Source organism: Microcaecilia unicolor, chromosome 1 (genome assembly GCF_901765095.1).
Source record: "Microcaecilia unicolor chromosome 1, aMicUni1.1, whole genome shotgun sequence".
Classification (NCBI taxonomy): domain Eukaryota; kingdom Metazoa; phylum Chordata; class Amphibia; order Gymnophiona; family Siphonopidae; genus Microcaecilia; species Microcaecilia unicolor.
The window spans coordinates 582,956,092-582,970,538 of NC_044031.1; the positions used below are offsets into that span (position 1 = coordinate 582,956,092).

Sequence of the window (14,447 nt, forward strand, 5' to 3'; positions counted from 1 at the left end):
TTGAAATACTTTCCCTGCAAAAGCCGCTTTTAAGTTTTGAAACTGGATGTACATCTATACTTTCAGTTTGAGACTCTGCCCAAGTATGTGAGTACTTGTTACCTGTGTGCAGCATTATAAAATTACCCCCTAAATGTGAACATTCTATAAGACATAAAGAGAGATGGTGTGTATGACTAAGAAATTAAAATACCACAAAAGGTACAATAATGCACAGGGAGGAAGTTCAAGAACCATCAGGACATGTAGGGTTACCATATTTTGTCCTCTGAAAAAGAGGACACGTCTCGCCCCCTGCCCCGCCCATGCCCCACCCACTGTCACATATTCCTCTCCCCCCGGATCACATATTCCCCTCCCCTGCCCCCCCATCACCTCCCCTCCCCCGGGTCACCTCCCCTCCTCTTACTTACCATCTACTGCTCTGGTGGTCTAGTGACCTGTTCGGGGCAGGAAAGAGCCCCCTCTTTCCTGCCCGGAGCTCTGTCCTTGCCCTGCATCCTGTTGCTGTGACGGTCTCGGGATTCAAAATGGCTGCCGAGAGCTGAAGTCTTGCGAGGCCGCTTCAACTCTCGGCGGCCATTTTGAATCCAGAGACTGTCACAGCAACAGAATGCATGGCAAGGCAGCGCTCCGGGCAGGAAAGAGGGGGCTCTTTCCTGCCCTGAAGAGGTCATTAGACCACCAGGGCAGTAGATAGTAAGGGAAGGGGAGGCTAAGAAAGGCCTGCCACCCGCCCGTTTGTCCAGAAACCCGTCCGGACGCATGGACATGTCCTCAAAAAGAGGACATGTCCGGGTAAATCCGGACGTATGGTAACCCTAAGGACATGAGACTTAAGCAGGTGAAATGAAGAGTATACTTCTTCATGGAAAGGCTGGTGGATGCATGGAACAACATCCTGGCAGAAGTAGTAGAAGTGAAAACAGTAACATAGCCTGGGAAGATAAGCACAAGGGATTCTTGATTGTAAAGGGGAAAACCAGAGAAAACTATTGCCTATGGTAATGGGTTTCCCCAGTCCACAGGAGCAACCAGGCCAGTCCGGTTTTCAGGAAACTCAAAGAATATGCATGACAGAGACATGGAAAAAAAAATGACCCCACTAATGCAAATCTCACGTATATTCATTGAAGGTATCATAAAAAGGAAAACAGATTGGTCAGACTTCCTCGATGTGTGAGTTGAGACCTACGGTCTATGGAACTGCACAGACTAGCAGACTGGATGGGCCTTGAGCAGAGCTGCCAAGTTACCCAATTCCAGGTGGGAGACTTTTTTTTTTGGCCAGTCATGGTTTTGAATTTACCTCCCCAAAGCAGGTGGTATTTTTAATCCCTGATTCTACCCACTGAAATCAATGAAGCAAATCCTATAATATGTCAGGATAGAGTTGCCTGAAATCCAGGACTAGTTTAAAATCTTCCTCCTAGAATTGGGTAACCTGGCAGCTCTGCTTGCAGGCTGTATTCTACTATCACATTTTCTGTTTCTTTTAAATCACCCATATTCCAAATCTGGTAGTAGTTGCTCTGGGCGAGCCTGGCATTTAAAATATCACCACAAAGTATTCACCACCTGCTCCTTGATGTTCTGCAGATCCAATGTGTAATTCAGAGCAGTCTTGGCAGCCTTGTATGGTTCCCAGGCCTCTGCCAGATTTACTGTGATCCCCATGTAGATACTGATAACCTAAGAAAGGGTAGCAAAAATTCCATACAGTCCTCTGAGTGTAACACAACAGCAATATCTCATCAGGATTACTTTAACAAATTAATTTTCCCAAAGTTTTCGGTTCACATATTCATTAATCTACTTAAACAAACTTATAAACTATAAACTTCACATCTTGCCAAAGTTAACAGAGGTACATTCATGAATAAATTAATAAAGACAAAACAAAACAACAACAACAAAAAAAACCCAAACAAAAGCAAACAAAAAAAAAGTCTCTATAAAACCTGAAAATAAAAACAGCTACATTTTAACATAGAAGCATAAAAGAAAATATCAATGTAAACATGAGAACCCCTCAATTGTAAAATTCAGTGATCTTCCTTCTTCCCTTTGTTCAGTATTTACAGAAAATGCATTGAGATGACAATGGGAGAATGATCTGTGTGTCAGTCCTCCCCCTCCACTGGGGCTGAGAAGTAAAAGCCCTGCCTCCTTCTCCCATAGTTAGTGTAGAAGCCTGGGGAGGAACCTAAGTCTCATGTCTGGCATAGCAAAAAGCCAAGCATGAACAGACCCCATCTAAGGCACTCTCACAGTGCAATATAAAGCTGGACTGTGTCATTTTGTCAAGCTGTGGAAAATTTGCCAAGTGATGCAGGGGTGTCAACATCAAAATGTGTTTCATAACATATCAAGGCCAAATGTCTCATGCTGTTAGATCAAAGACAACCCAGCCTTTAACAGAAGGCTGCCACAGGATCTGGCAATAAAAAGGTTGAGTCATTTGACCTTTTATTTCAGGAAAAATGTTTCCCTGACTGAGCCCAACTGCACTTTAGAGTGTAGAGTTGAAGAACAGTATGTGGACTTACCCAGTTATCTGGAAAGTATTTATCCACTATCTCTCTCATCTTTGCTTGATGAGTGTGCAGGATGGAGGGCTCAAAATACAGCAGGATGTACAGCATGGCAGCCTGCGTAGCCAGAGCTGTGCTGCGGTGCTCTGGGAGGGGGTATGCTGAAACCTACAATATCAAAAACCACACTTACTCAGAGCTTTGCCAGTCACTAGTGCCTGCAAACTACAGCTGAACGATTTGTTCTGTAAGATATCTACACTTTATGCACTTCAAACTGCAGAGGATGGTTAGGGTCCAAAATAATGCTGACCCCTATTAATCTATATTTAGAGAAACATTCCTAATCAACATACCACAAAACATCCCTTCTCTTAACTTTTGTTATTTTCTCATGCACAATGGATGTACTCCCCTTCTCTCTACAGCATGGTTATTATGAGGTGAATCCCTTTTGAGGAGTTCATTTCCATCTTGCTACACATGCATGCCGAGTCAGATCACTAGGCATCACTCCCGTGTAAGAGCCTGCACATCTACTTTCCCTGGGGTCTGTGACCTTCACATCTAGTTTCTGCGTCCCAAGGGACATAGGCCAGATCCAGGAATCAAACTCAGGTCCTAGGTAGTGTATAGCACTGTCAGTGGGTCACTGAGCTGACAACCTGCAAAGCGTCTTTACCTACTTCTGAAAGGATAATCTGGTAAATCCATTAAACATTAGGTATGCAATTTGTATTCTATTTTTTGGGGGGTTCTTCTGCTATTCTCAGGCTTTAATTAACTTCTAAGGCATCAGGATATTAATTTTTCTAGAAAGTTAATCTGACTACTGCTCAGTAACTCTACAAGACTCCCATCGCCTTGTGCATACAGGAATGTAAACCAAGAGGACAGCCTTTCCCACCAAAGCTGTGAAAATAATGCTATGGTAAACCCTGTCACTTCATCATGACGAACGGTACACAAATGAAAATGAACACCAGTAATTCATGTACTACTACGTATAATACAAATAAAAAGGCAATTAACTGTGCAGGAAGTAAAACGTAGGTTATGTCCCACCTGGTTATAGATATCATCTGATCTCAATCGACCAATCACCATACTGATAAATGTCTCGTTGACTGGAACCCTGTGAAAGTAGCTTTCAGGGTAGTTAGGAGGCCTTTTAGCTCCTGGCTGGCTCTGGTACCCAGTGCTACGCAGCAGTTTGCAAATATCATCCATATTTGAGTCAGCGGAAGTTCGGGCAGCACTGAAAGAAAACAAAAGGAACTGGAAACCCTTGAATATTTGTTATTTCATGTGCACTAGCTTTAATTCTTCAAATAAAAAACTTCTGCTCATACAGATTCCCACCCTGTTCCCATCAGGATTTCATTGATACACTCCCCCTCTTCCAACCGATGGCTGGGAGAGTGGGATGCATTTTTTTGCAGAGCCACTAGGAACTCTGAGCCATGGCTTAGTGCCATTGCATTTCCAAAAGAGCAGTATATGGCTCTCCTGCTCCTCAGCACTCTCCCAATATGCTGCTTCTTGGGTAGCAAGTCCCACAGTACTTGCTAAATGAATTGAAACCCTTCCACAAGAGCTTTTTAGCGAGATGGAAAAATTAGCCAAAAGTTTGGTTTTGAGATTTTCTGTTAAGTACACATACAACACATAGCTGCAGATGTGCTGGGTAAAATGGTCTGAATTGACTTTATTGGCTCCAGCACTGAGGGCCTGAGTATACGAGGGGACACCTATGTGAGTAGTCAAAAAAAGGCACCTATCTTATAAAAGATAACATAGGCGCCTAGCTGCCTTTATAAAATAAGTAGCCAGAACCAGCCCCAATAGTACATAGATACCAATACACACCATTTACACCTGCTCCATACACGTACTTTAATGGGGTAATCTTAAAAAGGATATTTTGTATGTACAGGGCTTTCAGAAAATTATCCCAAGTGTTATATGTGTACAAGTAGGGATAAATTAGGTCTTACCTGCGAAATTTATTTTTTCCCTTGGTACCACAAGACCAGTCCAGAATCTGTGGTCAATGGGCACAACACACAGTCTCTGGACTGGCCTTGTGAGGACGCAAAGGAGAAATTAGGTCATACCTGCTAATTTTCTTTCCTTTAGTCCCACCAGACCAGCCCAGAGGCTATGAGTTGTGCCTGTTGATCACAAATTCTAGACTGGTCAGACGATGATGCTAAGGAAGTCCATATTTCACCCAACCCACATGTAAGCATATTCAAAAGCAGGCATTGCCATGATTTATTTGCATTGTTTATAAAATATACAAGAATGGCAATCTCTACTGTGGAAAGTTGTAAAGTAGCTGCATTCAATATTTCCACAGTTTCAAAGACATTCAATCAACTGATCTCAGCGTGCAACTTGCTGGTGTGAAGAATTTTACACTGCAAGATTTACAACACCCACCTCCTCATTGATCAGTAGATGCAAAACTTTTAAAATACTGTGAATAAACTCCCCAACAAGGATGTTCATAACCCAACTACTTAAACTTAATAGTATGTTACTCATCTTAAGTGAGAGTATGATTCAGTGTCACTCACTTAAGATGAGTAACATTATACTATTATGTTATGAACATTCTTGTTGGGGAGTTTATTCAAAGTATTTTAAAAGAATAATTAAAATCATAATAGAATAAAAGTTTTGCATCTACTGATCGATGAGGAGGTGGATTGTTTGTTTATAAAATAGGCATACGCAATTATCCCTATGGCCAAGCAACTGTAATAGTCCTTTGCTTCAATTTAGCTGTAATGTTTGTTTCTTTGTCCCAAACATTTGACAGAAATACCCTGCTGATGATTCCGTTACACTGGCTACCTATCCAAGAGAGATACAAGTACAAAATGGCCTGTTTTGGGTTCTAAATATCTTTTTCATCCTATTCTATGGTAGTGGTTTTCTTTTTTGATATATTGCCTTTCTTGTAATCAAAAAGTGGTAAATTTAGAAAGGAATACCACTAATTTGGACTGAAAAGCGGAAGAAAGTGATGGGAGAAAGAAGAGGTTCGAGGGGGGAAGTTCATACAGCTCCCTCCCCCTGGAGCCCACACTCAGCCAAAAGCTTCATTAATGGATATTCAAGGCTGTATTGAATTTTGTGAAGGATGGTTGAAGCTGGATGACAGATGGAAGTAGGCTCCATAGGATCGGAGCCAGGAAAAAGAAAGCAGAGTTTCATGTAGAATCAAGGTGCACAGAAGATTGGGGGAGGGGCCTGAATGAAAATTCGCAGTGTGTTTGATGGGAAGATGAATAACAGTTAATGGCTGAAACCAAGTAGGGGTGCCTGCCAGTATAGACGGCTTTATGAACCAAGGTTAAGAGTTTTGAATTTGATCTGGAACATGATTGGAAGCAAGCACACTACACGCCATTCTATAAGGAAGCACATGTAACTGCAAGGGGGGGATACATGTAGGTGGAGCATGGGTGGGATACAGACAACACCTTACGTGTGCACCTTATAGAATACTAAAAACTGCACACACTGCATGGCGCACTCAGGCTCGCTATCTTACAATAGTCATAGACCTGGTGTAAGTGGGTGTGTCGACGCCAACTAACACTAGTATTCTACAATGGAATCTTGGTACCAAGATGTTGTTATAGAATTGGTGCTCAGTGTGTGGCATTGAGGTGCCTATTTTAAAGCAGCAAGTTGTAGGATTGCCCCCAAACCCTCTAAAATAATAACCTCCTGACAATTCCCTGAAGGGTTATTTATAGTCTAACTGCATGTTCCCAGCACATCTACCTCCTCACCATCCCAAGGAGCCCTAACCTCCTCTTATTACCTTATACTGTCAAATAATGTGAGGCTAAAAGCAATACCTGTATCTGTAATAGGATACCAGCATCCTTTCTCTGACCTCTCCTTCAATCTTCTGGTCAATGACTAGCAGCATGACCCCGTAGAGGTAGAGGGCTTCACACTGTTGAGAGACAATAGGTACTTGGTTCATTAATCTCTATGACAGAGTCAGGCAGTTTTCACAGAGTTGCTCCTCGGGCCTTTGCAAGGTTTCCTATTGTACTCTATCTTAAAGGTGGAAATATTTAGAACATGCTGGAAGGACTATACAACAAGGGGATATTTGGAAAAAAATGGCATTCCTTCCCCTGCAGTATCAGATTGGACACCTCCACAGTTCCTGCTGCTCTCTGCCACAGTGCCCTCTAGTGCCTGCTCACCCAGCTTGTGCTGATGCCTGCATATAAGCAAGGGCTTCAGAGCTCCAGCTACCTACCCTGTTCTAGTTGGCACAGCACTCAACCCACAATACCACAGCCTTAATGTCAGAAAATACATTCATCTATAGCGGTCATAGAGAGGTCACAAATAAAGAGATGGATGGACAAGAAAGACCAAGACAAAAGGTATTTTCTTGAGAATCAAAATATTTAGGAAGCAGGAGGCGATATGGTTATTTTCTTTACAATTTATATTTCTTTTATTTTCTATATCTTTGGTGTTTTTTTTAAATTATTCTGCATTTTACTTTATTTGAGGGAAAAGAACTTTCAGCCCTACCACATCCTCTTCCTGTTCTTCCTCCCACCATCTTCATTTACTTTTCTATTCCCAATCTCTTCCTTTACCCTCCATTTCCTCCCCATACCTTATCTTCACCCCAGCTCAGCTCAGCTTCCAGGTCCTCCCAATCTCTTTCAGACTGAAGTAACATCTGCAACTTTCTGCAGCCTCTCAGCTAAGACTCCCTCTGGGCCACAATGGCACCTTGATCTCCCCGTAACTTCAGAATTTACTGTCAGGCATGAGGAATGAATACAACTTTTAGTTACCCGGGCAACTAAGATTTTTCCCATTCTTGCTCTGGCTCTCTGATGGAATCAACACCAGCAGATACCTGTAAAACTCTTAGCTCTACTGGTCAGTTTGTCATAACCGAGTTGCTGGTTTTAATGGAAAAGGTATAAGCTAAATTCAAAATCCCTTTTCCTTTCTATAAATGTTATTTACTTAGATCAGCTACTCACTAGGAGTTGCTTTCCATCTTCATTCAGGAGCACGCACTCTAGGGTTTGCTGAATGTAAATGCCTTCGTTGAGATCTTCTATGTATCTGCAAAAAAAAAGAAGGTGGTTATCAACATTTAAGACTGCAGTTGTTAATAGGATGTAATTGTCCTAATTAAAGCCTTAAAATGAAGGCAAGTCATTTATTTTTAATTACAACACTCAAGATCCAATAAAGTGTATTACAATTTTGTTGTCATTCTGCATTAATGGCCAAAATGAATGTGTGGTACCAGGGCTCAGTCCATACAAAATTTAAAAAATGAAAGTTAACAGTTTAAATTCAATTCATACCCATGGGCACAGTCTGGGCAGGACTGACACACACATCACTTATAAAAATACTATAATTATGTGTATATCCCCAGTATTTAAGCATGAGTAGCTACACCAAGTGGCTGCACCTAAATTTTACATGTGCACCTGAACTGTTACGCTAATATTCTATAAAGGAAAATGTCACAGAATGCCTAGCATCCACCAGAGGCAAACCCTGTGGCCACCTAAAGGGTCTGTCCCAGCACTTCTCAGGCCCACTACCACCTGTGCACCTGCTCTGCTCAGGCATACCCGTCCTCCCACCTGCTAGATTATGCTTGCCTCTAGGCGAGTCTCCCACCCACAACTTAATTCCCCAGTGGTTTCTAAGGCTATTGGGGCCACAGTTCCAGGGGTCCACCAGTTCCCAGAAAGCACCCACAGAACCAAACACAAACCACCAGGATTCTTAGTCAATTCAGAACAGCAGAACCAATAAGCTAATAGGTTTATTGTTACAGTAAAATTGTGAACTTCTGAAAAACCAGGTGAAAAAGTACAGCAAGGAATAACAGATAACCAAAACAAGGATCAACATTAAAACTAAGGATCAACACTAAAACTATTTAACACTTGTTACTACCTGGGTAGCACCTGGATATAGCTGCTCACAGGCTATCAAATATAACTGCTTACAGGGTCTCAGTGAAGAGATTTTTCTCTCTCCTTTCCCTAGCCGAGTCTAAAGATTACCTCAGATGTTAGGTGGGAAAAAAAACTATCACTTCTGTAATAGCTTTACAAAAAACAAACAAACAACCCCCCCCCCCCCCCCCCCCAAAAAAAAAAAAAAAAGTCACTATCTGCTGGCGAAACAAGGGAAATGCCCTTCATGAAATAATACAGTTCACAGGCTTCGAAACCCACAGTTTTGCCACAGAAAGTAAGTGCCAACTTGCTTTTATAGGTTTCACATTGGGCCCACTGGGCACCTAAATATGGGCATATTGATATAGGATAAAGCAGTCGAGAGGAACTGACAAGGGAATACAAATATATAAACATAATTCAATAAAACGTAATGATACACAAAACATCAAAAGACAACAGTGAATTAAATAAAACCCCTGCCTGCAATGTAAATTTCATAAACAAATCTTATTATAAACAAAAGCAAGACTTCAATCTCTTAATCCCAAGGGACCTGCACAAAGTCTTAATTTAACTTGGGTCCAGAACGAATCCAAACTGTATTATATTCAGTTTTATATGTACTGCCTTGTCGAGTCTCCACCCCCATTCTCTTATGCTTCCATTTGTCAGTTGCAGTTAATACAGCTCTCAATCTCTGTCTTAAATACCTGTTTAAATCAACAATGTATTTATGAACGCTTTCAAACGCTAAGTAAAATCTTGACAAAATTTCAATATTGTTTTCACGAAATTCTTCGTCCAAGTCCTGCAGTTCTGCTTTGGCTTCAAGTTTGCCTTCACAGCTCTCTGGACCCTGGAGAGAGAAGGACAAAAGAAAGCAGCATGAGTGGCCTGAAACCTTTTTTCATTCACGCTGGATTCACTAAAGCCTGTTTTCCCAAAGCATTTCACAATTTTAAAACCAGTGGTATCCCCCAAACTGATTTTTATTGTGGAGGAGGGGATGGGGAGGCCTAAAGTTAACATGGCTGAGCACCAGCATACAGGTCTGAGATATACTAGTTACACTCTTACTGCAACTCTTCTCCTACCAAAGGCCATGTCCCCATTCTCTCTGATCTACCCAGTATACCAGCCAAGTCCTGAGTCTGTGCCCATTTGAAAACAATCAACGAGATAATTAACTTTCGCAAATCTTTGAAAACCTCTCTCTTCAACAAAGTTTACCACGACAATCCATAATTAGCTACAACACTCCATCACTCCTCCCTTATTCTGACTGTTTTCTGTTATAACTGCCTGACTATATCGCCTTGCTATCCTTGTAACACCAATTGTATCTTTTGTACCCTGAAATGGCGATGCCATAACAGGTCTTTGTAAGCCACATTGAGTCTGCAAATAGGTGGGAAAATGTGGGATACAAGTGCAATAAATAAATAAATAAATAAACCAAACACCCATTCAACAGCCCCTACTCTCCCTATATTACCAGCACCCACCCCAGCCTTTCTCCCCTCTTTCCCTGCCTTCCTGCTTCACTATCCGAACTTGCAACTGCCCACCCACTTCCCCAGCATCTATCTAAGCATTTAGCTTCTTGCCTCTCCTCCTTTCCACCACAATTTCTGACCTCTGCCTCTCTCCTCTGACCGCCAGTACCTGACCCCTGCTGTTCCTCCTCCCTTCCTCCCTCTGAATCTACCTTCTTCCTCACTTACCCCTGGAATCTACTATACTCTCTCATACTGCCTGAACAACAGGGATCCATCCCTATGTTTCCTGCTATGGTGTTAACAACCGCATATGTGAATATTTTTGGATTTGAGTTTAGCTCATGCTTTTTTCGGTAGTAGTTCAAGGCAAGTCACATTCACAAAGGAAACCCTGCTGTACCTGAACAGGATGTACCATTCCTAAGGTTTCAACACTAGCATGGTTGATAAAATCATAGCAGGGAACAGAATGGTGGGGAGTGGAGGACAAGAACAAGCTGCGAGCAGCATTCAGATAGCTTCAGCTGGTGAGGCTTGGGGGGGGGGGGGGTGGAAGATCTGCAGGGGTTTGAGGCACGTGGAGGGCCTTGTGCCCCTTCAATCCCCCCCCCCCCCATGACAGGATAGCTGCTACACAAAAACAGCACAGAGTGTAAGGATTGCTTCTGGCGCCCAGTAATGGCATGTGCATTTCGTCCCTGGCAAGAAAGTCATGGAGGACTTTCGGAATCCCTACTAGAGTCCATCACACACCTATTCCCAAGTCCTATATGACAAGGCCAAGATTCATCCCACTCCTAAATACTAATCTCACAGCAGAAGGCATAGATCAGCCGCACTCAAAAGCTAATACTACAGTAGAAGGTCAGACCTTCTACTGTTCCACTGTGCGGGTCTGAGTGGCAAGAGCTTACCATTTCTTTCATGTTTTTTAATGATATTGTACATTAAGACTTGGAGTTTTTGGAGAGAAGCACTGAAAGTTAATTCAACCATGAGCCCCTGGAGCTTTTTAATGTTAAAAAAAGGTCAGATTAGGGGGCCGTAGAACCTGAAGCTCTTCATTTCTCTAGAGCAAGGTTTCGGAATGCTACTCTTCCAAAGGGAATCACAATCCTGTTCTACAAGTACCATTGGTATGGAATTAGAGAATAATTGTGCTCCATTTCTGTGTCTACACAGTCTCTGAAGGCATGCTGAAGATGGTCTATAATAACTAATGGGATGAGCTCACTATTTTTTTTCATGCTGGTTACAGACTAGCTACCAGATAAGTCTGAGCTGAAGGTAACTTAAAATGGCAGCTGAGTTTTATTAGGCAAGCCAAACCTTGCTTCCACCTTTTCTCAATTCACAAGTAAGCTTTTTGTCCATATCCACAAAGTCAGGGCAATTTTATAACAGGCTGCTGATTGGTGAAGGCCAGTAGGCACCTACTTTAAGTCTATTTTACAAAAACACATAGGTGCCTATGGGGCTCACTTTCAAAGCACTGAGACTTACAAAGTACCATAGGTTACAAGGGGGCTCATTTTCAAAGCACTTACCCTTACAAAATTCCATAGTAACCTATGGAACTTTGTAAGGCTAAGTGCTTTGAAAATACGCCTCTATGTAACTTTGTAAGTCTAAGTGCTTTGAAAATATGCCCAACATGGCCTTATAAAATACTAGGGGCAAAGCGGCAGAGATCAAGCCTAGACTGAAGCTATGGACATTTATGCCTGCTTCTGAGCAGGTGGAAATACTTGCCGGTTAAGTATTTAAACATACACTTTCACGGTGATTCTTCCCACACTTTGCCCTAAACCCACCCACACCCAGGTCGCATAAACTACACCCCTTCTAGTCATGTGTAACCCCTAGAGTAATTTTTAAGAACACCTTCATGCATAAAAAAAAAATCCATGAAACCAATCGCTAACCTTAAAATAACTGAAGTCAAATATGATGTCGCCATATTTCTGCTGATCAGTTTTGTCTTTCAGGCGGAAGACACTGGGGATGAACTCTGAGAGCCTCAGAAGCTCAGCAATGATGGCATTCCCACGGGAGACAATCCTAAGAATTGCCTGGCCACAGAGATTATTTTCTGCCAGAAAATCCACCATGGTGAAGGCAGCTTGCTAAGCAATTGCTGGGACCAAAATTTACTTCAGATTCTCCAAGTATTCGGCTCGTTAATCATTTATGGATTTGATGAGAAAATCCGGGCCTCATCTTGGTACCTGCACAAAGACAAAGATATTTAGGGGGTAATGACATAACAGGGTGTCAAAAACCTTTTCAAAATAAGGACCTATTTTAAGTCTGTTTTATGCATTTCTTTCCTAGCAAGTCAGTCATGGAGGAACTGTAGAATCCCTGCCAGAGTCCATCTCACACACATTCCCTAATCATATATATATTTATTTGTTGCATTTGTATCCCACATTTTCCCACCTTTTTGAAGGCTCAATGTGGCTTACAGTATGCCGTAGTGGCGATCGCCGTTTCCGGAATGAGAAATACAATGTGGAATTTCATTAAGTACATAAATGATGTGGAGGGGCATAATCGAACGGCGCCGGCGATCTATTTTGGCGGCGACACAACAGGTGGCCGGAACCTTATTATCTTTTCTTTCGTCCTGGATAGCACTACTGCAATACTGGAACACTATCCTCTTTACTTTCTTTAACTTTACTGTCCTAACGAAATTATTTTCAATGATTCTATATCATAAATTTGCATTCTTTAAAATCTGTCTGCATTGTGTACAAAGACATTTGGAGGAGTATTTTCAAAGCACTTAGGGCCCTGTTTACTAAGGTGCGTTAGTGTTTTTTCACGTGCCTACACTAAGCGCGTGCGCTAACCATGTAGGCACATACACGGTTAACGCGCATTAAAAATGTTAACGTGTCTATAACACCGCTTAGTAAACAGAGACCTTAGACTTGCAATGTACCATAGTAACATATGGTGCTTGTGTGTCTAAGTGCTTTGAAAATGAGCCCCTATGTCTACTATGGTCTCTATTGCAACCTTGCTGTTGGGATGCCCTATCTTCCCTGTTTTGGTGATATGTTTAAAGATAGACTGTTCCGAACCATGTGCTTTTGGAGTGACCAATCGGCCTTCCACCAGTTTAAAAGCTATTTTACCTCCTTTTTAAAATGTTGAGGTAAACAGCCTGGCTCCACCTGGGTTAAGGTGGGAGCCCATCTTTCCAGAAAAGGCTCCCCCTTATCCAGAATGTTGCCCAGTTCCTAACAAATCTAAAACCTTCCTTTCTCCACCTTCACCTCATCCATGCATTGAGACTCAAGAGTTCTGCCTGTCTTTTGGGTTCTGCATGTGAAACAGGGGGGGGGGGGGGGGGGGGGGGGGGGAAGGGGGTACTTCTGAAAATGCTACCTTGGAGGTTCTGGATTTCAGCTTTCTACTTAAAAGCCTAAATTTGGCTTCCAGAACCTCCCTCCCCATTCCTTTGGTCTTACTGCTGCATGGAAAGCAACCTTCTCTGATTCATGGAGGGGCATTTTCAATATGATGTCCAAATCTGATTTTGGATGTTTTGCAAAAAATGTCCAAATATCCAGTGCCAAATTTGGTCATTTTTTAACCAGAAAAAACATCTTTTTGGTTTGAAAATCATCTTATTTTAGACAATTTTTTGCTCAGTGTGTTTTTCTTTAAGGGTCATTTTCAAACAAAAACAAGCCATGATTGGCCAGTCTAGTAAGACTGCTGGCCCATAGATATCTCAGCAGAGCATGGTGCAGCCTAGGGAGTACTGTTGTGAACTTCACATAAAGGTCCCATCAAACATATAAACGGCGAGTGACCGTACTCACTCGCAAATGCGCAGTAGAGACCTTCTCTGCCCCGCCCCCACGTCAATACGTGATGACGGGGGCGGAACACAGAGGGTCTGTACTGCGCATTGCTGAGGGAGGGACACCGCCATCTAACGCTCCCCCCACCCGAGTCGCCGCCGCCACCCACCTTCTACCCGGTCGGGCCCTCGCTCCACTATTGAAACAGCGTGGGTCCGGGAACGCAGCACTGAGCTCTGCTGAGCTGCCGACATCGCCCTTCCTTCTTCTCTGCCTCTGCCCCGCCCTCGACGACGTTACGTCACACGAGGGCGGGACAGGCAGAGAAGAAGAACGAAGGCCGACGTCGGCAGCTCAGCAGAGCTCAGTGCTGCGTTCCCAGACCCTCGCTGTTTCAATAGCGGAGCGAGGGCCCGGCCGGGTGGAAGGTGGGTGGTGACGGCTCGGTGGGGGGGCGCGAACTCGGAGGGGGAGGGGCAGCGGCGAACTCGGCGGTGGGGGCGGGCCTTTCAACCCCCCCTTCCTATAATAGCCCGTTTTTACGGGCTCAAAGTCTAGTGTACACATATTCTATCGTGAGTCCTCCAAAACCCACCAAAA

General features: G+C 43.0%; 1 protein-coding gene across 1 annotated transcript in view; it reads right to left on the reverse strand.

Annotated features, from left to right (window-relative positions):
• WASHC5 (WASH complex subunit 5) overlaps positions 1-14,447 on the reverse strand; it is a 129,062-nt gene that overhangs the window by 104,007 nt on the left and 10,608 nt on the right. The window contains 7 exon segments of the mRNA XM_030219053.1: positions 1,579-1,692; positions 2,550-2,702; positions 3,600-3,792; positions 6,413-6,513; positions 7,580-7,664; positions 9,238-9,383; positions 11,952-12,254. Of these exon segments, the coding sequence (XP_030074913.1) occupies positions 1,579-1,692; positions 2,550-2,702; positions 3,600-3,792; positions 6,413-6,513; positions 7,580-7,664; positions 9,238-9,383; positions 11,952-12,137 (978 nt within the window). The 5' untranslated portion in view covers positions 12,138-12,254.